The sequence below is a fragment of the Neomonachus schauinslandi genome, chromosome 5 (genome assembly GCF_002201575.2).
Source record: "Neomonachus schauinslandi chromosome 5, ASM220157v2, whole genome shotgun sequence".
In the NCBI taxonomy this organism is placed as follows: domain Eukaryota; kingdom Metazoa; phylum Chordata; class Mammalia; order Carnivora; family Phocidae; genus Neomonachus; species Neomonachus schauinslandi.
This window is the reverse complement of record NC_058407.1, coordinates 62,560,433-62,581,975: the sequence shown is the minus strand read 5'-3', so window position 1 is coordinate 62,581,975 and position 21,543 is coordinate 62,560,433. Positions and strand designations below refer to the sequence as shown.

Here is a 21,543-nt window from a genome sequence, read left to right as displayed (position 1 = left end):
ATATATCATTAAGTGGCAACAATTTAGATACAGAGTGGTATGCCAGTTTTATTATGGTAGATATCTGTATGCCAATTTTGTTATGGTGGGCATCTGTCTAGATATAAGTATGCTTGTGTGTGCGTGTGTGTATGTAATATATAGATATATATATATACACACCAACTTTTTAATTTTCTCTAGAAAGTACAGTTTTTTACATGTGTTTGTGAAACTTGCAAAGTTTCTAAAATAAGCATGTGTTCCTTATATAATTAGGAAAAAAATATCTCTTGGAAGACAGTGCCTATGTCGTAAGGAATTTCAAACTCATTATCTCTTCTCTGACCTATGATCAGTCCCCTAGCTAGTTTGAGGGGATCCTCAAGTAATCAAAAGACCCTGAGAGCTTTTAGTGATTTCTTCCAAAGTATCAAACCAGTTGTTTAATAGAGACAAGTGAGACAATTTTACTGCTTAACACTAAAGATGATTTCCTTTTGTTTTTTCCTTTTTTTTTAATCCTAGGGGAGACAGTAGTAAATGTTTTAGACTTTAAGAAGGATGCTGGGCTGTGGCATGGCATGTTTGCGGTAAGCTCCTCAGAATTATGGCCTTTAGTGTAAATTGTGCTTATAATTCAGATCAGTATGTGTGCTGTGTAACCAGATCATCTTCCTGTGCTTGTTTGAAATTTAAGCCCCCTAAAGATCAAAAATATTTTCTAGAATAATTTTGTAATACAAATGGTAATGTTTTTTAAGGAGACTGTAATTCTGTTTTTTCTTCAGTGTGTGGTTGGGCATACCTTTCACACAACAGTTTGTGGGAGAACTTAGGATCAAAATTTTTTTAAAACATCGGCCATCATAGTACCACCTTTCTACAAATGACTGTATATTTATTTATGATTAACAATAGTATGTTTGAGATTTACCTCTTCTCTTTTCTGAAGAAAGGATTACATAAATGTATTTAGAACTTGGCAACTGTGCTTAATGACATCTAACCTTTCCATTGGGCAAAATATATTGAATGACTCCATGCGACAGTTAAAGAATAGAGTAACAAGGTAGATCAGGCTACTTCTGTAATAGAGGAACAGGTAACATACTATGGGAGTTAGGCCAAGGGTAGTTCCTCCCAGCTCTGATAGGCCATTTTTCTAGAAGAGCACAGTTGAGTTGGACTTTGAGAAATGGGTAAGATTGAGCCATTATAGAGGTATTCTGGGGGTGGAGATAAAGAGAGGGGGCATTTAAATGGGAAAAGCTACCATATATAGCATGCTGAGAGATAAAGGGTCTGAGAGTTGCAAAGGACCTTCGAGAGAACATCTCATCCAACTTCCCTGCGCACTGCAGGAATCTGAGAATGAGTAGACAGTGAAGCCTGGGGGAAGAGGAGGAGGATCCCTTTTCACCCAGGACACCTCAAAGTAGTAAGAGCCTATTCCTTGAGTGTACATACTTTCCAGCTTCTTTCCGAAGGCCTTCCCATTTTGTTTTTTTAATCAGAGGTTAAAACACCCTTTTGAGGAGTTAGAGGGAATTTTCTCCCTGTGATACAAAGAGCAAGATAGGGACATGTATAAAGACTTGGTAGTAACACCATTTTGTCCTGGAAATTCAAAACTTTGTCAACATAGCTAGAAACTTGGAGGGAGGTAAAAGGGGGTTTACAGTGGTATCTTGTTTTTGAGGGGCCACTTAGGTGGTAAATAAAATGACCAGCCTAAATACCAAGACTTAGTTATTCTGTGGGCTGGATCTCTTTGGGGACACGGAGTCTGGGTATGTTTGATTTGGGGGACAGGAGAGACACCAAATTGCATGACCCCCTCAGCTCACTCAGCTTTATCTACCCCAACACATAATAAGTCTGAGCAGGACCTCCTCCAAGAATCAGGGAAACTCTGATTTCTTGCTTTGTAATACCCACCTCTTTGTGTTATGTGGTGAGCATGCGCATGATGAAAGCACCGAGTGGATTAGAGGGTGGTTTGGCAGTATCTGGTGAATTTTAAAAGCATATATTCTATGACCCAGCAGTACTACTTTTCTGTATCTACTGTAGACAAACACTTGTACATGTGCGCAGGGAAGTAAGTATAAACCTGTCCCTTGAAACATTGTTTATAATAGCAAAAAAGTTGTCAATAATAGGGAAATGACCTAAATAAATTGTGAAATAGTCATACTATGGAATAGTATGCAGCAGTTCAAAAAGAATTCTGTAGATCTCTTAGGTTGATGTGCATAGACTTAGCCATAAAACAATTTAAATGAAAAAAGCAAGCTGCCAATATGATGCCTTTTATGTTAAAGATACTTTTATCTGGGACTCCTGGGTGGCTCAGTCGGTTGAGCGTCTGCCTTTGGCTCAGGTCATGATCCCAGAGTTGTGGGATCGAGCCCCACATCGGGCTCCCTGCTTGGCGGGGAGCCTGCTTCTCCCTCTCCCACTCCTCCTGCTTGTGTTCCTGCTCTCACTGTCTCTCTCTCTGTCAAATAAATAAATAAAATCTTAAAAAAAAATACTTTTATCTTTCTGTGGGGACAAATATATTTGTAAATATATAGAAAAAGGACTAGGAGGATAAATGCCAGATTCATAATCAATTGACTCTGAGGAGGAGAGGAGGGAACCAAGTTTGAGGGTAGGTAGTAGCAAAGGAGACTTTAACCTTAGAGTCAATATTTCAGTTTTTTTTCAAAGAGCATGTATTACTTGTATGATTAAAATAATAAAATATCAGTTCAGTTTTAAAATGCTTAGTATGTATTGGGTATTGATTACTTTTTATCTTTCTTTGCTTTTCAGAATGTAATGAATAAGATGCATACAATTAGCGTACCCTACTCTGTTATGAAGACTTGCCCTCTCTCTTGGGTCCAAAGAGTACATGCCCACAAAGGTAATCATACATAGCATCTAAGCTTTAATTATGTGACTGTTTGAACTAAGATTTCAGGGATTTTCAAATTGCTCTTCTAGAGCCATAATTCTATGCCTTGGTGGCTTGACAGGTTTTAGAATTCAGTCACTCTAAAATCAGGTATGTTGTCTCAACGTCTTTTCTTAAGAGTTGAGATTAATTTGCTTGAATCTGAGCCCCAAATTAGATTTATTGGGTGCTTCAGTGTTCAAAGCTTCCTTAGCTGAGCTATGTGGCCTGCCTGCGGGTCACAGTAAGCACAATAATTGTGTGTCCTGTCAGTCGATAGTGCTTCAGCACACCTGGCACAATTTCTTTGAAGTCTTTTTTATTTTCTCTAAGTGAGAATCATGATCCCTAAAATAAGTAAAAATGTTTTTATGATAGTATATTAAATACATACCAATACATAACAATGTGTGTGTTAACTTTATCCCTTTTGAATTTATAGCCAAGGTAGCTTTAGTAAAATGTCGAGACTTGCATTGGGCTATGATGGCGCATCGGGACCAAAGAGATGTGAGCTTGAGTTCCCTCCGAATGTTAATTGTAACTGATGGAGCTAATCCCTGTGAGTATTTCTGGAGTGTGGGCCTGGGAATATTCTTTCCTTTGGTAGGTTGAGGTTTTTGCCTCCTTTCTATAAGCTTTTTTTTTTAACATCTGCATTGAAATGTAATTCACATACCGTAAAACTCATCCATTTAAAGTGTACAGTTCAGTGGTTTCAGAATATGCATAGTTAGTCAACTGTCACCATGAACTAAGTTCCTATATCCATTAGTGTTCACTCCCCATTTCTCCCTCTCTGTCCCCTAGCCCTAGGCAACTGCTCATCTGCTTTCTGTCTCTACAGATTTACCTACTATGGACATTTCATATAAATGTAATCCTACTACATGTGGTCTTTTGTGATTGGGTTCTTTCATGTAGCATGTTTTCAAGATTCATCCCTGTTGTAGCATGTGTTCATGCTTTGTTCCTTTTCATTGCCCTGTAATATTCCACTGAATAGATACGCCACATTTTCTATAAGTTTTCAAAAACACCCCTTCTTGGGGCACCTGGGTGGCTCAGTTGGTTGGGTGTCTGCCTTTGGCTTAGGTCATGATCCAAGGGTCCTAGGATTGAGTCCTGCATCAGGCTCCCTGCTCCATGGGGAGTCTGCTTCTTCCTCTCCTTCTGCCTTCCACTCCCCTCTGCATGTGCTCTCTCTGTCAAGTAAATAAACAAAATCTTTAAAAACAAAACAACAACAAAAAAACACCCTTTCTTGCTCACTCATTTATATCCTTTTTCTATCATGTGACTACAAGGAGTGGTAAGATGGTGACTTGCTATAACCAGGTGTTAGGACTTTATGTAAATTCCCCCTATGAACAAATCAGAGACTTTGGGAAAGCTTTTAGAGATCTTACCGTATTACCTGCTTTTCCTTATAAGCACAAACACTCTGAGTAGAATCAGGTAAAGCATTAGAAACTGTGCTCTTTGCCATAAATGGATTTCTGTCAGTAGTCACAATGGTATAGTAGTCATCCTGGTATAAACACAGGTGTGGGGTTGACATTAATAAGAAACAAATTGGAGAATATCACATAGAAGAGAATATCAGCACTATACTAGCTAAACAAGTTACTTCAGGAAGAGTTGCTCGCTTCCAGACTGGCTGCCTATTGGCTGCAGTGCATCTCTGCTATTGATTGGGCAGTTTGGTAGTAGCAGCCCTATGCCAAATTGTGACTTTGAATAGTGTCATTGACCTATTTTATGGGCCGGATGAGCATTTATTTGTCCTTGAAACGTATCCACCATCTCACAGGTACAATAAAATATCTGTATGGAAGTAATGATGTACAGTGAGAGTTCTCATGAGAAGCAAATGGGTCAGTTCTCCACTCTTTACCAATTTTCCGCAGTAATGAAAATCACAATTTCAGCTTTCAAGTTGATCTATTCCAACTCCTTAGGGTCTGTGTCGTCCTGTGATGCCTTCCTGAGTCTATTCCAAAGCCATGGACTGAAACCTGAGGCCATCTGTCCATGTGCTACTTCTGCTGAAGCCATGACTGTTGCAATCCGCAGGTATTGTCCAGAATGTCAGTGCCCTTGACGTATGTTACAACTCTGATCAAATGTGCAGTATTTACCAGGCAATGACAAGGGGTGCTAACTAATTTTCTGCTTCATCAGCCTAAAAGTGAAAATGACTTTGTAAAGCAGTTTGAAGCATCTCGTTTATTTTTCCCCACTCTTGCCCTAAGGGTAACTGGTAAACTGAAAATTTACGTTAATTATTCTCATCTCGAATTTGTGAATGAGTTCTTTTTCTGTGCTGTTTTGCTCTTCAGACTCCTTCGTTAGCATCTTAAACTACAAATAGGCTATTCTTGATTACAGCTTAAGTATGGAAAGTACACCCAAGCCAATATATTCTCAATATTGGATTTAAAATTTACTTTTTCCGCCCGAATGAATGTGAACCATGCTTTGTACGTGTGAAGTTGATTAATTTGGCATGTTTTAGGTAGAGAAAAGGAGGATTTTTTGGTGTGTGGTAGCCAGAGGAAATTTGCTTTCTTACATATTTGTACTTTTATCTTGATATCATGTAATTTGCCAAATTTGATGAGTTTATTTTGTTTTCAGGCCTGGAGTTCCAGGGGCTCCTTTGCCAGGAAGAGCTATTCTCTCAATGAATGGATTGAGCTATGGGGTAATACGGGTCAATACTGAAGATAAAAATTCAGCACTGACGGTCCAGGATGTGGGCCACGTAATGCCTGGTGGTGAGTTCTCTCCAGAGCACCTTTTGATTTTTCATAAAGATTTGTCATTAGGGATAGTAGAGCCTGATAAAATATGAGACCCACACCCAGGAATACAAAATTTAATACTTAGTCACTTAAGTTCTCAAAGCCTCTCTAACAGTTTGGTGATTCTAATTATACTTACTTTCCAGCAGTATTGTATGATTTAATTGAATGATTTGATTACAGTTTTTCGTATGGAAAGCTTAAGTACTGAGTTACACTAAAGTTGTCTGGTTTTCGCTGTAATTGCCAAGACATTGGGGCTGGCAGAAAGTTAGAGCACACTGCTTCCATGAGTGAGTTTGATCTGCCCAGGGGTAAATTAATTTAACCTGTTTCTTTGGACTTTGTAGTCATTTTTTTTTTTTTTTAAGATTTTATTTATTTTTTAGAGAGCAAGCGAGAGAGAAACAGCATGAGAGGGGAGAGGGTCAGAGGGAGAAGCAGGCTCTGCGCTGAGCCGGGAGCCCGATGTGGGACTCGATCCCAGGACCCTGGGATCATGACCTGAGCCGAAGGCAGACGCTTAACCACCTGAGCCACCCAGGCACCGTTTGTAGTCATTTTTAACATGTTACTGTCTTTGGGAGCACCTGAGTGGCTCAATCGATAAGCATCTGACTCTTGATTTCGGCTCAGGTCATGATCTCGGGGTCATGAGATCGAGCCCCATGTTGGGCTCCATGCTATGTGCAGAGTGTGCTTGAGATTCTCTCCCTCTCCCTCTGCCCCTTCTGCAGACACGCACTCTCTCTCTCTTTAAATAAATAAATAAAATCTTCAAAAAAAATGTTACCCTCTTCGAAAGCTTCGGTCTGCATCTGTTGTAGTTTTATTTGCTGAATTTTAAAGATTTAAAGATTATCAGAGCTTAAAAAATGGAAATTTCAGATACACCTATGTAGTTTCAGGTCTATTTTTGACATTCCTGTTTGGCATTCTTACTTAACGCCGCTCAGTAAATGCACAACTTTCCTGGGTTCACGGGGATGAAGCTGTTATTTTACAAAGTTTCCAGAATCTCTGTCCCTTAACTGTATTTTCTGCACACTAGGGATGATGTGCATTGTGAGACCTGATGGACCTCCCCAACTCTGCAAAACAGATGAAATTGGAGAAATCTGTGTCAGCTCTAGAACAGGAGGCATGATGTACTTTGGGCTTGCTGGTGTGACAAAAAATACATTTGAGGTACATAATATGAAAGTCTGGGGGGGGATCTTGGTGAGGTCAGGGTGTCACAAAGTCAGATGAGCTGGTCTATGGGAAATAGCATAATGGAGCAGCTAAGAGAGTATACTCTGGAGCTAGGCTGCTTGAGTTCAGATCCTAACTCCGCCACTTACTAGCTGACCTTGGGGGAGTTCCTTAACCTCTTCTGTGCCTCAGTTTCCTTATCTTTATTTATTGTTTTTTCCCTTTTCTAATTTATTTTTTAATTTTTTATTAACATATAATGTATTACTTGTTTCAGAGATACAGGTCTGTGATTCATCAGTCTTACACAATTCACAGCGCTCACCACGACACATACCCTCCCCAATGTCCATCACCCAGCCACCCCATCCCTCCCACCCCCCTCCACTCCAGCAACCCTCAGTTTGTTTCCTGAAATTAAGAGTCTCTTACGGTTTGTCTCCCTCTCTCGTTTCATCTTGTTTCATTTTTCCCTCCCTTCCCCTTTGATCCTCAATTTCCTTATCTTTAAAATGTGAGAAATCATAGTTATCTACCTCACAGGATTGTTGTGGACTAAATGAGTTGATGTTTATAAAGGACTTAGAACAGCCCCGGCCCGCAGGAAGTACTGTTTACCCGTCAAGTAAATAAAGAGTAAGAGGCCTCACAAAAGTTCAGTCTGGTGAATATGCCGTACTTGAGCTTTGTAAGCCCACATATTTAATTTTAAGAGTACATTGACAGTAGATCCATCTCTCCAGAGTAAGACTCAAGTTAACCTGAGCCTGTGAAGACTGATGTCCCCCAGAACACCGGGTTACTAATGAAGAACTGTCCCGTCACAGGGCCTTATTGCTCCCATTATTCAGTCTTTCAGTCAACAAATACTTACTGAGCACCTTCTGTGTGTCTGGCAGTATTCTAGATGCTTGTGGTACCTCAGGAAAACAAACAAAGCTCCTCAAATAGCTCATATTCTAGTAGAACTAGCACGTTGTTTTCCTGCAGACAGTTCTGCATGTGAAGACAAATTGTAATGAAAGTTTGCCTGGTGAGCCTGGGAATCAGAACAGGTATAATGAATTGTCTGTATTTCATAATTGGGATTAACCTGCCTCAGGGTAGCTTTTAGGGAACAGAAAACTCCATTTTATGGGCCTTTATATTAGACAGGGCTTATAATATGACCACTACCAATTTTTGGTTCTTTGAGCTTCCTTTTTCTATAATTGATTCTCAGTCTCAGTATGGCAGGGCACATCTGTCTACCATACCACTATTGGTACATACCATTACAAACTTATGTAGCAACAGATGTAACTGACAGGACAGTGTTAATCTATATGAATAGTGTGGTAGCTGGAAAAGGTTAAGCGCTCCTGAGCTGTGTTTCCACAGCCTAAAATGGTATAATATAAATTATTAAATGTCTATTCATCATCACATCATCATTATTACTACTGCAATCTTGGCCTGCCTTCAAAAGCTGTGACCAATTCATCTTGATAGGAGTGGAAATTGATAAACTCTTAAGGCATAGGTTTACTGCCAGGCTCTTGATTTGCTCTCACAGGTGACTAATTACCTGTGCTGAGTGTCTATACATTATACTACTTCAAATCTCACCCTACTTCTCTTCTTTTTAAATGCTTGGAGTACCTAGGTTCCCAATATCTAAATTTTTCGTCATTGCATTTTCCTTACCATAAACAAGATACTCAAGCAGTGTTTGAAGATACTGATCATATTTTATTATGTTGCCTTTCATACAAGAGCAACTGCCTAGCCAAAATTCTCAGACTTTAATACCAAACTGCTAGGTCCTTATTGCTGAAGAAATTTTGAAATCTGCAGTATAAATTTAATGATAACGAAGTAGAATAAAAATCCTAACCAAAAAAAGGAGAAAACTATTGCCTTGGTTTTGCAAATGACAGTTTCTAATACTTTTCTTACTGGATTCTTACATTTAAATCCTGAGAGAGTTTTCCAGTGTAGTTAACCTTCCAGTAGGACAGAAGACCTAGTCATGACTAGAAAATAAAATAAAGTACATCTTTAAAAATAAGCTACTGGCAGGGGCGCCTGGGTGGCTCACTCAGTTAAGAGTCCAACTCTTGGTTTGGGCTCAGGTCACAATCTCACGGTTGTGGGATCAAGCCCCATGTTGGGCTCTGTGCTCAGTGCGGAGTATGCTTCAGATTCTCTTTCCCTCTCTCTCTCTGTCAAATAAATAAATAAAATCTTTTTAAAAATAAAAATAAACTACTGGTAAGAAAAACTTGAAAGGGCTCATGCCTTTTGTACAAATACACAGAAATCTGTACAGCAGTATTCAGTAAAGCACGTTTATAACAGTAAAATTAGATGGCCTGCCTAGCCAGAAAGACTGCTTATACTGTAATAGTACTAAATTCTCATAGTTTCCTGAGGACCGACTCTGGGCCAAACACTGTGCTTACATCTCCAGATCTATTTACATTCCCTTAATCTTTACCCTAAACCTGTGACAGGCATTGGGAGCTCTATTTTATGGTCAAAGAACCTGAGGCTTCAAGAAGTCCAGGAACTTAACTAGTAAATGGCAGAGTCAAAAATCGAACTTACGTCTGACTTCAAGGGCTACTCTATCCCGTCCCCCGTGTGATGATGTATCACAGAACCATTAAACAAAGAGCTAGAGCAACAATCACCAACTTGTAAAGATATCCAAAATATATATGTTATGTGAAAAATATATAGTATGGGGAAAAGGTTGCAAAACAGTATATATAATATGACCTTTTATAAAAATAAATTCTTAATATGTTAATATTAAGTCTAAGTCTAGCTATAAAGCATCCAAGAGATTCACAACAAATTTTAAATGTTTATCCCTTAAAAGTGGGAATACTGACATCACTATATAATTTTAAGTTTTTAAACAAGTGTATATTACCATTGTAGTTTTTTTAAAGACTTTTTAAAACTCGAATACATGAGAGACTATGGACTCTGAGAAACAAACTGAGGGTTCTAGAGGGGAGGGGGGTGGGGGGATGGGTTAGCCTGGTGATGGGTATTAAAGAGGGCAGGTTCTGCAGGGAGCACTGGGTGTTATGCGCAAACAATGAATCATGGAACACTACATCAAAAACTAATGATGTAATGTATGGTGATTAACATAACATAATTAAAAAAATAAAAAATAAAAATCAAATACATATTTTAAGAAAAAATGAAGATTTTCACTGCTTTCTGTCTTTTAGGTGATTCCAGTGAATTCTGCAGGCTCTCCTGTTGGGGATGTGCCCTTCATCCGGTCAGGACTTCTGGGGTTTGTAGGGCCGGTAAGTGATACATTCATGTTTGTTTTGGTGTATCTGATCCAGATATTTGTACTTTACAAAAGTTTCTGTCACAGAACAGAAGAAATTCAGATTAGTTCAAGAGTGTTACAGGGCCTCTCTTAGATTTAGAGCAGTTTTTTTAAAAATATCATAAACTGGGGCGCCTGGGTGGCTCAGTTGGTTAAGCGACTGCCTTCGGCTCAGGTCATGATCCCAGAGTCCCGGGATCGAGTCCCGCATCGGGCTCCCTGCTCGGCAGGGAGTCTGCTTCTCCCTCTGACCCTCCCCCCTCTCATGTGCTTTCTCTCTCTCTCTCTCTCAAATAAATAAATAAAATCTTTAAAAAAAAATAAAAATAAAAATGTCATAAACTGAGTTAATATTTATTGCTTTCATTACCCAAGTTCATTTGACTCCTTCAAACTAAGACTTTTTTACTTTCAAAGAAAAACTCTTCATTTATTCTTGCTCCATTTCTTTGAGTTGATTTCTATGTTTCAGTAAGTTAGAAGAATGCTGAGAAAAGTTACCTTAGCAAAGGGACACCATAATTGTGTACAAAGCATTTTCATACAAATTAGCAGCACTACACCATAAAATCAGTTTGCTTTCCAGCAAGTGGTGTTTACAGGCACTGACAGAGACAATTAAAATGCAAAGTCTCTTCTCAGAGAGCTCACAGTTAGCTTCATGAGCCAACAAGGAAGGTAGAGAGGCAGGCAGATCATGAAGGATTTTACATAACATAATGGGAAGTTTGGTTATATTTTGCCAGTAACAGATATTCATGATCATAGTTAAGCCCATGTATCTCCATCCAACTCTAATTACCTCCTTACTCTTTCTTCTCCTCTTAACAACTCAAGTTACATAAGGAAAGATCTAATTTTATTTCTTCCCCACCATTTATGGGGGCAGGGGCGTGAGGGGCACACCTCTAAGAGGATCTCTGTCCTAGAAAGAGAAATCTATAACCACTGTCTTGACTTCTCCTCTCAGCACCAAAAAGTTCTCCAAAACCCAGCCCCTTTTAGTTTACCTCTCCATGACTGAGGTCCAAGATGGAGCTGCGGCGTCCCATCTGCATTCCAGGAAACAGGATAGAGTGCAGTCCTACCATCTCCTAAGGAAGATTTCCTGACGCTGCTGAGCAACACTTCCCCTTATGTCTCATGGGTCAGGGGGCACTGAAATAGTCTTTATTTTGGTCAGCCATGCCCAGCTGAAAATTCTGCTGTGAAAGAAATGGAGAAATGGACAGATCTGTGTCTGTCTTTCTCTTCACTTACTTCCACCATAGCACTTTTCAGACTGTGTTAGAAATGGCTGGTTCCTTTCCATCTTCTGAGATTGACCAGTAGCTTCCTGAGGCTAGAAGTTCTACTTTACTTACATAACCCAGTCAGTGAATGACACTACATGGTGCGCGATAATTCAACAGGTGACATTCATGTGGAGATGACTACTAGATAATTGAATATGTGTAAATTGTCCAGGAAATTTAGGACTTGTGTAATGAATGGAAAAGTCAACTTATTGCAAATGGGTCTAGGGGAATTATTGAGAAGTATTATTTGTACAGTGATGCTTTTGGGGGATTGCAGCTGTGTTATCTTCTTGGAAAGGAGAGGCTCCTCCAGTGTTTCTTAAACCTTTATTAGCCTATTTTTCATCTTGCCAAATGGAAACAGCATTACCCTTGTAAACCTAAAACAGGCGTTCTCACATTCAGCTGTTTTAATTTCTTCCTAATTCCAGTATTAAATGAGTTAACCATTTTTTTCTTTGCATCATCTTATGAATAGGTACATAATCATGTCTGGGAAAATAAACTGTGCTTGTGTGGAATCCTAGTTGTTTTCTTAATAAAATTCCTCCCTGAGAATAAATATCAACAAATTCCTTTCTTATATGCTGTAATTAATTGTAATATGCTACTGATTTCCCCCCTGATTTTTGAGGTATGAAACACTTTTTTTAGAAGCCATAAAACACAGTGTTGTTTTCTTATATTTTTGATGAGCCCTATTTCAAGGTAGGAAGTAAAATGTCTGTTTTACTATTTAAATAATGGAAATCAAGGTAAATTGTTGTTACCTTTCAGGGCAGTTTGGTGTTTGTAGTTGGAAAAATGGATGGGTTACTGATGGTTAGTGGTCGAAGACATAATGCTGATGACATTGTTGCTACTGGATTGGCTGTTGAATCAATAAAGACTGTTTATAGAGGAAGGTGAGTAGTAAAAATTCAAGTGTTAGCACTTCCAGTGGAATCTAAATGTATCTTTACAGAGTGATTTGAGTTGTATTCTGTAGAGTCTCTAAGTGATTGGGTTATTTTTGGCTAAGCACAGCAGGAGTTGGCCTTTGAATATTTGTCTTAACATGGCGGGTTCTTTGGTTGAAATTGAGAGGAATAGAATATAACCATATCCTGTATTTCAATTTTTAATTATTACTCTTCGTTGAATTCTGAGGACTCTGGAGAATTTTACTAAAACATTCAACTTCCTACATTTGTCAATATAGAAGTAGTGCCATTCAGGCTAATTAAGATAGATGCTACATTGTAGGAATTTTATATCTGAGAATTGTTTCTCTTACTCATCTCTAAATTATTACAACATTTTAACACAGAGATTGACATAGTACACAAGTGCTAATTTCAAATTCCATGGATAAAGTCAATTACAAATCCTTTTTTCTTTGCTTATTAACACAAGAAAAGATATTTGGTACATACTTGAGTAGTTGATGTCTATCCAGTAGTTTATAATCATGGATATATATATTTAAAGCACTCTGGGTATCCCTTTAGTTTTTTAAGAAGTAGGAAAAATTAATGAAACCATACAGAACCAGTTCCTAAAATGTGTAGTTTTTGTAATGACATGACTTCCTCTGAGATGTAAACTCCGTGGGGCACTTGACCTTCTCTCTTTGGTCACTGTTATATCCCCAGCACTCAGCACAGCACCTGGCACACAGTAGGTGTTCGATAAATACATGTGGAAGAAAGGAAGGAAAGAAGGGCATATTCAGCTCTCTAGTGACTTCCCATTCTTTCAGGCATCCATTCAACAAATATTTATTGGATGCCAACTGTGTGCCACTGTTCTGGACACATGTGGCAGTGAACGAAACAGGCCAGGTTTCTGCCCTTGTGAAGCTCACATTCTCATCAGGGGAAACAGTAACTGCAGACACAGGGAAATCGAGAACACGGGGTTGGGTGAGAGCGTGCTTGCCGGTTTGTATAGGGTGGTCTGGGAATGCCTCACTAGTAAGGGGACGTTTGAGCGGAGACCTCACTCAGAACATCCCCCTCCCCTTGGCCTGCCAGGTCCCCCTGCCTGCCCTGGTCTGGGTCTGACCTCTCCCCACCACTCTCTGCTTCACTACTCTGCTCCAGGCACACTGGCCTTCTTGCTGTTCCTCAAACCTGCCAAGCTCGTTCCTACCTCAGAACCTTTTCGCTTTCCGTTCCTTCTGCCCGGAAACCTCTTCCTCCAGATCTTCGCATGGCTCGCGTCCTCACTTCACTCAGGTCTCTGCTCCAGTGTCCACTCCTCAGGGAGGCACTCCCCCACCACCCTGCCTTCAGTGGTGCGGCCAAGCCGCACACCGCTCTGCCCCTCGCCCTGCCTTGCTTTTCTTCCCAGTGTATACTACAACATGACATTATTTTATATTTATTTGTTCTGTCTCTGACATGCAAGCTCTGTGAAGACAGGGACTGTGTCCTATTTATCACTGTGTCCCGGTGTTCAGGCCAGTGGTGCTTATTAGTACATGTTCTGAGTCCTCGTTTTAATGGTAATGACCGTGGCATTTTCTTTTCTAAACAACTTGCTTCTGGCTAGTGTGGTGGGGATGTCTCCTCTCTGTTATTCCAACTGAGCAAAGCAAATAGGTCTGGTTGTGAAGGGAGTCCTGACGTGTTTGATCTGTCTCTCTTAGAATTGCTGTGTTTTCTGTGTCTGTATTTTATGATGAGCGCATTGTGGTGGTTGCGGAACAAAGACCCGACGCTTCAGAGGAAGACAGTTTCCAGTGGATGAGCCGAGTGTTGCAGGTGAGCGCACACCCTTGGTATCTGTCAGGACAGGTTGGCTGTGCCTGTCAGAGGTGGCAGCAACCACTGAGAAAGCTTTTTCTTTGTTGGGCTACTTATGACACCTTATTTTTTTCTTGCCAGTCAGTACTCAAACATTCTGGTTACTCTTAGCAAAATAATATAATTAGTACCATTTCTCCCTCTGGTCTACATAGTGTTTTTCTGCTCAGGTTGCCAAGAACGATGAATTGACCTGCCTCAGCAGATTCTTTCACTTTTTCTTTGCGCCTTGAGTGTTTAGTAACCATGAAAGTTTAAACTGACCATGTGTGGAACACATCTTTGACAGAAATCAATCCACTTGTCAACAACTACAGTCCTACTACATATGTTCTGTAATGGGTGCCTAGCATGCAGGGATCCAAGCAAATGTAAGATGTTGTTCTTATGCTGAAGGAGCTTTCCTATGGAATTAGAGAGCTAGGTGAGATAACCATTAGGGAAAGAGAAAGACCTGGGCTCTGTGTAAGGGATACATCACTAGTTGGGAGGGTTGGACGGATAGAATGATGAAAAGAGTCTAGTCTTCATTTGAAATTACAGCCTTTGAATCACAGTGCCACTCCGTACCAGATGTTACTTAACCTTACTGAGTTTATTTCCTAACCTGTAAGTTGGGGATAAAATGATAGAGCTATGGGAGGGATTCAGTGAGATCGTTATTCGAAGTATACAGGGTGTATTTGGTAAATAACGATGGTGATTATTATTAACATCAAAAATAATCATCATAGGGGCGCCTGGGTGGCTCAGTCATTAAGCGTCTGCCTTCGGCTCGGGTCATGATCCCAGGGTCCTGGGATCGAGCCCCACACTGGGCTCCCTGCTCCAGGGGAGGCCTGCTTCTCCCTCTCCCACTCCCCCTGCTTGTGTTCCCTCTCTCGCTGTGTCTCTCTCTATCAAATAAATAAAATCTTAAAAAAAAAAAAAAATCATCATAAGCATAATCTCCAGTAAGGAGTTTAGAGAGATCCACTGTTTTAAATAACATTCCCTTTCACTATTTGTCTACTCAGTATTCATCACCATGTGTTTATAGTTATTGTTTTCTACATCCACTACAGTATAAGGCCCATGAAGGCCAAGACCTCCTCTATTTTGTTCACAACTCAGTCCCTAGATCCTGAGAATCATGCCAGCACATACACATAGTAGACTCAGTAAATATTTGTTGGATAATGTATGGTCCAAAGAAAGCATGGACTGTCTTTGACAAAGAAAATTCTATGTTATTGGAAGTGTTCCCAACATTTATTACTTGTCTGCTTGGGGTATTTGGATATATTCACTGCCAGTTAGTAGTAATGGTATAGAAATGATGCAAACCTGAGATGAGTGATAGGGCTAGATGACTTTTAAGATTTCTTTTTATATTCGGGGTTTGTGGTTCTGAATTATCAGCTGGTAAAGTATAGGCTATTTGTAGTGAAAAGACAAGAAAGAGAATCTACTGAGGATAGGCTGGTCAGGAAAGACTATAAAGAAGTGGGACTGGGCTGATCTCCGAAAGATGGCTAAGAATCAGACCTGCAAAGAGAATATTTTTCATACCATTCATGTTTTTGAACAAACAAAATGCTTATTTCATTTGGAATGAATTGTGAGGCATAATGGTAGAATGTTGTAATGAATTACACATTTTCCCCCTATTATAGGAAACTGAAATTCCCCTAAAATATTTCTTATTTTTTCCTGGAAAGCAATTATAGGAATCACATGCACTGCTTACTTACTAATCCAGATTCTTGTAAAAGTCATTCGGGGTCTGATTTGGGCATGAAATAAGAGGGCATTATTTCCCCAGTATCTGTAGCTTCTCAGCTTGGAGTATTTGGATCTACAGTAGAGCAGTAAGGACCCCATATGTTCTGGGAGGTTAGAGCCCAGAGGTTAACTCCAGATCTATGTATAATATAAACTAAATACCTAACTCAGCACCTTTTAAAGAAGGTGGTCGATTGATGATTCGCCAGACGGTGTATTTTCAGTGGGGAATCCAGGCTTCAGGTAATAACATTTGCCAACTCTCTGTATATTCTAAAATACCAGAGACTTAGGACCCCTGCCAGACTTTCTATTTCCCAGTTGTCTCTGTTGATTAGTAGGATAGTCTGAGGAATATGATGTTCAGGTTTATTCCTTTGCACTGTTAAGGTGTTTTAATAAAAGGTCGTGTCTGTCTTTTATGACCATTGGTCCATTCTTCTAAGGCTGTGTCTCTCTTTCAGTAAGACTTATGAGAGATACAATAGAACTCTCTCAGCTGGTATGTTTGGAACTGGTATTAGTAGTTGGTCAGTTAGTTTTAAAAGGTGGTTGAAGCAGAGAATCATAAAAATGAGAAATTCTTCAAGTATTAAATTTTTACACAAAACATATAAATACCTGCATTCGTTTGATAGAGAGCAGTGTGAGTATGAGTACACCAGTTTGCATTCCAGGTCAACCTCCTTCATAAACTACATCAAACTGCATGGTCTGTGCTTTCTGTTTTCATTTCCTTTAAGTTAGACTAGAATGCAAGTATGTGCAAAGGGACTAGAATACATAATCCTTACCTTTTAGAATTAACTTGTGTCTGCCAACAATAGTTTTTTGTTTTTTGGTGTTTTTTTTTTAAGTTTTTATTTTTATTATTTATTTGACACAGAGAGACACAGTGAGAGAGGGAACACAAGCAGGGGGAGTGGGAGAGGGAAAAGCAGGCTTCCCACTGAGCAGGGAGCCCGATGCGGGGCTCGATCCCAGGACCCTGGGATCATGACCTGAGCCAAAGGCAGACGCTTAACAACTGAGCCACCCAGGCGCCTCCCAGCAATAGTTTTTTAATGAGTCTTTCCAAACAAAGCACAACTCTCTCTGTCCTTTTACCCTCTGTTTAATCAATTGATGTAATAGTTAAATTATGTGAACACAAGAACAAGCATAAAAGGTGTGGAAGCACGCACAGCTGAGCTTCAGCAGAGGCACAGGTGCGTGGCCGGGAGTGGAGGTGCCAGTGGCCTCCAGGGTTCAGTGTGCGGTGGGCCTCACCCCATTGTTTTGTAGACAGGATTCTGGGTAACTTGGTGAACCAGTTAAGCAGGGGCCCACTTCCAGGGCTTCTCTTGTGTTCATAATAAAAATACTTGGCCTCTATTGAATTGAGCTATGTTGTATATTAAAAGAACTGAAACAAATGTCTAGGTTTTGGACATTACCATTCAAGGGAGAACATATTGAGGCTTACAAATCAGTATCCACCGCTGTCCCATTTAGATCATATCTTACCCATCTTCTCTTGATCTCTGCCATTGCTAAAAGAAACAGGTAGCTTCAGGTGTATGAGATTTTAATAATCTAGCAGATTCTAGACCTAGAATGGATAGAAAAGGAGAAATCCTAGACTAGAATAATGGATTACGTTAGGAGGATGTCAAATGTAGTAAAATTAATCTCACTGAATATTGTTGTTTGTATTTTTCTAGGCAATCGATAGCATTCATCAAGTGGGTGTTTATTGTCTTGCTCTGGTGCCTGCCAATACATTGCCAAAAACTCCTCTAGGAGGGATCCACATATCTCAGACGAAACAGCTCTTTCTGGAGGGATCTCTACATCCTTGCAATATCCTCATGTGCCCACATACATGTGTGACCAATTTGCCAAAACCCCGACAAAAGCAACCAGGTAATATGCTAGCTTTGAAGACATAACATTAAAATTATAACTTCAAGAAGCTGACTTTTTTCACCATGATTCTTTCTCTAGAACTGGATTTTACAAAGACTGGTAACATAAGAGTAGTATTAGATGACCAAAAGCAGGGAGGATTGAGAGCCTGCAGAATCTCCTTCTCTGAGTTTATTACTGGCATCCTCTTCTGAGTACTTCTCAGTAGCATGCTTCCATTTCCCCTGGATGTAAGGCTTGGGGTCAAGATGATTGAAATCTCCCTTGTGGAACTGGAATAAAAGAAGTCCTCTAAGAGAAAGATCTGATAATAATAAGAATAGCTAGTATTTATTGAGTGCTTACTAAAAGCCAGATACAAGCTAAGTATTGTACATATGTGACCTAAAAGTGTTGCCCCAGCTGTGGAAAATAAAGTTCAGAAAAGAACTGTGCTCAAAGTCATATAGCTAGTTAGTGGTTGAGCTGAGACTCACACCAGGTGTGACTCTAAAATCCACACTCTGAGTCACTATGTTATACTGCCTTTCTGTTGGGAATCACTTACCAAGAGTCATCCCTCAGTCGTTTTAAGCTTTAGGGGCCTGATTTGGGCCTGTAATATCTCTAGGGAGCAAGATACTTAATTTCGAAATTTTCCACATTATAAACACAAGATAAATAGCATATTTTGCATTTTCCGAATTCCTGTGAATTCAAGATGCAAGTAAGTGGGGCGCCTGGGTGGCTCAGTCGTTAAGCGTCTGCCTTTGGCTCAGGTCATGATCCCAGGGTCCTGGGATCGAGCCCCACATTGGGCTCCCTGCTCTGTGGGAGGCCTGCTTCTCCCTCTCCCACTCTCCCTGCTTGTGTTCCCTCTCTCGCTGTGTCTCTCTCTGTCAAACAAATAAAATCTTAAAAAAAAAAAAAAAAAGATGCAAGTAAGTGTACGTGAATTGCCATATGGAAAAGAGGAAAAAAAACCCAAATAGTCCATTTCACCTTTTTGCCTTATTTCTGAGCAGACAGAGGTTACAAGGCTGAGTAAGAGGCTAAAGGGAGGAGTAATTGATTGATGGTCAATCATGTTGAAATATCTGTTTAACCCAAACTGAAATCATTACGTTTTTTGATGCTAATTTATTTTAATTGAGAAGTTAATAAGAGGCTTCTAGTTTCCTGAATGGCTGAAAACATGAGAGCCCAAATCTGGACTTTACAGATCCTGCCACCACCACCCACTCACCCACTTGCACATAGGTGCACACACACAGACAGAATGTCCATCAGCTCACTGGCCTCCAAATGTGTTGGGAAGAGAGGAGGTAATGGGGAGATTAGGGAGGGAAGGGGAAGTGTGGCATTTAATCATATTTCTGTAAGACAGCTTTTACTGAAAGGTAAACATAATGTACAATAATAAAAGGTTAGCCTCTTACCTTCTAGGACATTTTTATTCAAGACATTATCCTAACATTATTAAAATTTTAATACACTCTGCAAAAGTTACTTCCCTGGTCTGGTGGCTGGGGATGATGTCACAGTTGTTTATCTAGATACTTGTTATTGTCAACTCATCCACTAGCAAAGTATATATGATATTTATCAGTTTCTGCTAGTGGAAATAAGAGTTTAGGGAGGCTAATATTCTGAAGGGGCAGTCAAAATCAAGAAGTCTGTAAGTAATTCATAAAAAATATATAAAAACTATCTTCATATTGCCTGCCTAAGTGTGTGGCAGATTCATATAACACACAGCGCCTTCTCCATCTCACTTCCTGGTTTACTGAAGACCTACATTCATTTGTCATATGAGTAAAATCCTATTTTATTTTATTATTTAAAAGATTTTATTTATTTATTTGTCAGAGAGAGAGAGAGCACAAGCTGAGGGAGAGGCAGGCAGAGGGAGAAGCAGCCCCCTCACACACACTGAGCAAGGAGCACGGTGCAGGACTTGATCCCAGGACCCTGGGATCATGACCTGAGCCAAAGGCAGACGCTTAACCAACTGAGCCATCCAGGCATCCCTAAAATCCTATTGTATTAAATAGTTTTTAATATGTTAAATAACTTTTTTAAATTGAAATATGATCAACATACAGTGTTATATTAGTTTCAGGTGTTGTACAATGTAATGATTCAACAATTTTATAGATTACTCAGTGTTCATAACAATAAGCATACTCTTGATAATAAAATGCTATTTTTTTATTTTTATTTTTTTTAAAGATTTTATTTATTTATTTGACAGAGAGAGACACAGCGAGAGAGGGAACACAAGCGGGGGGAGTGGGAGAGGGAGAAGCAGGCTTCCCGCCAAGCAGGGAGCCCGATGCGGGGCTTGATCCCAGGACCCTGGGATCATGACCTGAGCCGAAGGCAGGCGCTTAACAACTGAGCCACCCAGGCGCCCCTAAAATGCTATTTTAAATAGCATTTAATCTAGGATTTTATTTTTAAGATTTTATTTATTTATTTGATAGAGAGAGAGAGTGCGGGTGCACAAGCAGGGGGAGTGGCCGGCAGAGGGAGAGGGAGAAGCAGACTCCAGACTCCCGCAGAGCAGAGAGCCTGACGCGGGGCTCAATCCCAGGACCCCAGGATTATGACCTGAGCCGAAGGTGGACGCTGAACTGACTGAGCCCCCCAGGCGCCCCAACCCAGGATTCTTTTAACAAGCCTTTCATGTCATAGTAGGTGCTTAAAAGATGCTATCTAGAGACATACTAGATGCTTAAAACATTGCTTTTGCTAGCCAGATTTCAATTTTATTAAACAATAAAACCTCTATAAAAGATTTATTCCTAAGCCCCCACAGGTATGGCATCTGCCTTGTCTAATGAAAGTATTAGGTTTGGATTCTGTATTTTTGCTGTCTGTTGTGATGTCCTGCTAAGATCTTAGTGGGATGGATATGGGTTGGACCAAAGCAGTTTGAAAACCATGGCACAGATGGGGTAGAGATGATGTGGGGATAACATGAGAGGTTGGGATTTAAGAAGAATATGGGAAGGTGGAGATGAATAGGAGTGAGGTAAGAAAGGAGAGGAAAAGGAAGATGGAAAAGGTTAAGGTAAGGCAGCCTAGTGACAGAAATCTCAGCGAGCTGCCTGTTGGAGCTATTGTGTAAAGAATGGGAAATGTGGGCACCTGGGTGGCTCAGTCGGTTGGGCGTCTGCCTTCGGCTCAGGTCATGATCCCAGGGTCCTGAGATCAAGTCCTGCATTGAGCTCCCTGCTCAGGAGAGCCTGCTTCTTCCTCTCCCTCTGCTGCTCCCCTGCTCATGGGCTCTCTCTGTCAAATAAATGAAGTCTTTAAAAAAAAAAAAAGAATGGGAAATGTATTAGGACTGGTTTTGGCTGCAAATTTCAGAAAAACCTAATAGCTGCTTAAAAAAACAAGAGAAAAGTTTTTCTTTCTCAGGTAAAAGAAATTCAGAGCTAGGCAGTGTGGGACTAGGGTGGTAGCTCCCCAGTCATTGTGGTTCCAGCTTCCCATCTTCTTGCTCTGGCATTGTATCAGTCAACTGTTTTTA

General features: G+C 40.1%; 1 protein-coding gene across 3 annotated transcripts in view; it reads left to right on the top strand.

Annotated features, from left to right (window-relative positions):
* Nucleotides 1–21,543, top strand: part of DIP2B (disco interacting protein 2 homolog B) — a 224,352-nt gene that overhangs the window by 170,701 nt on the left and 32,108 nt on the right. For 2 of the 3 annotated variants that reach the window (XM_044915421.1, XM_021704908.2), the window contains 10 exons: nucleotides 508–572; nucleotides 2,803–2,896; nucleotides 3,369–3,488; nucleotides 4,888–5,002; nucleotides 5,567–5,706; nucleotides 6,785–6,921; nucleotides 10,158–10,238; nucleotides 12,343–12,470; nucleotides 14,198–14,312; nucleotides 17,822–18,023. In XM_044915421.1, the coding sequence (XP_044771356.1) occupies nucleotides 508–572; nucleotides 2,803–2,896; nucleotides 3,369–3,488; nucleotides 4,888–5,002; nucleotides 5,567–5,706; nucleotides 6,785–6,921; nucleotides 10,158–10,238; nucleotides 12,343–12,470; nucleotides 14,198–14,312; nucleotides 17,822–18,023 (1,197 nt within the window). Of the gene's footprint in view, nucleotides 1–507; nucleotides 573–2,802; nucleotides 2,897–3,368; nucleotides 3,489–4,887; nucleotides 5,003–5,566; nucleotides 5,707–6,784; nucleotides 6,922–10,157; nucleotides 10,239–12,342; nucleotides 12,475–14,197; nucleotides 14,313–17,821; nucleotides 18,024–21,543 lie in introns of those variants that run through there. The other variant, XM_044915422.1, reaches the window with a different exon arrangement.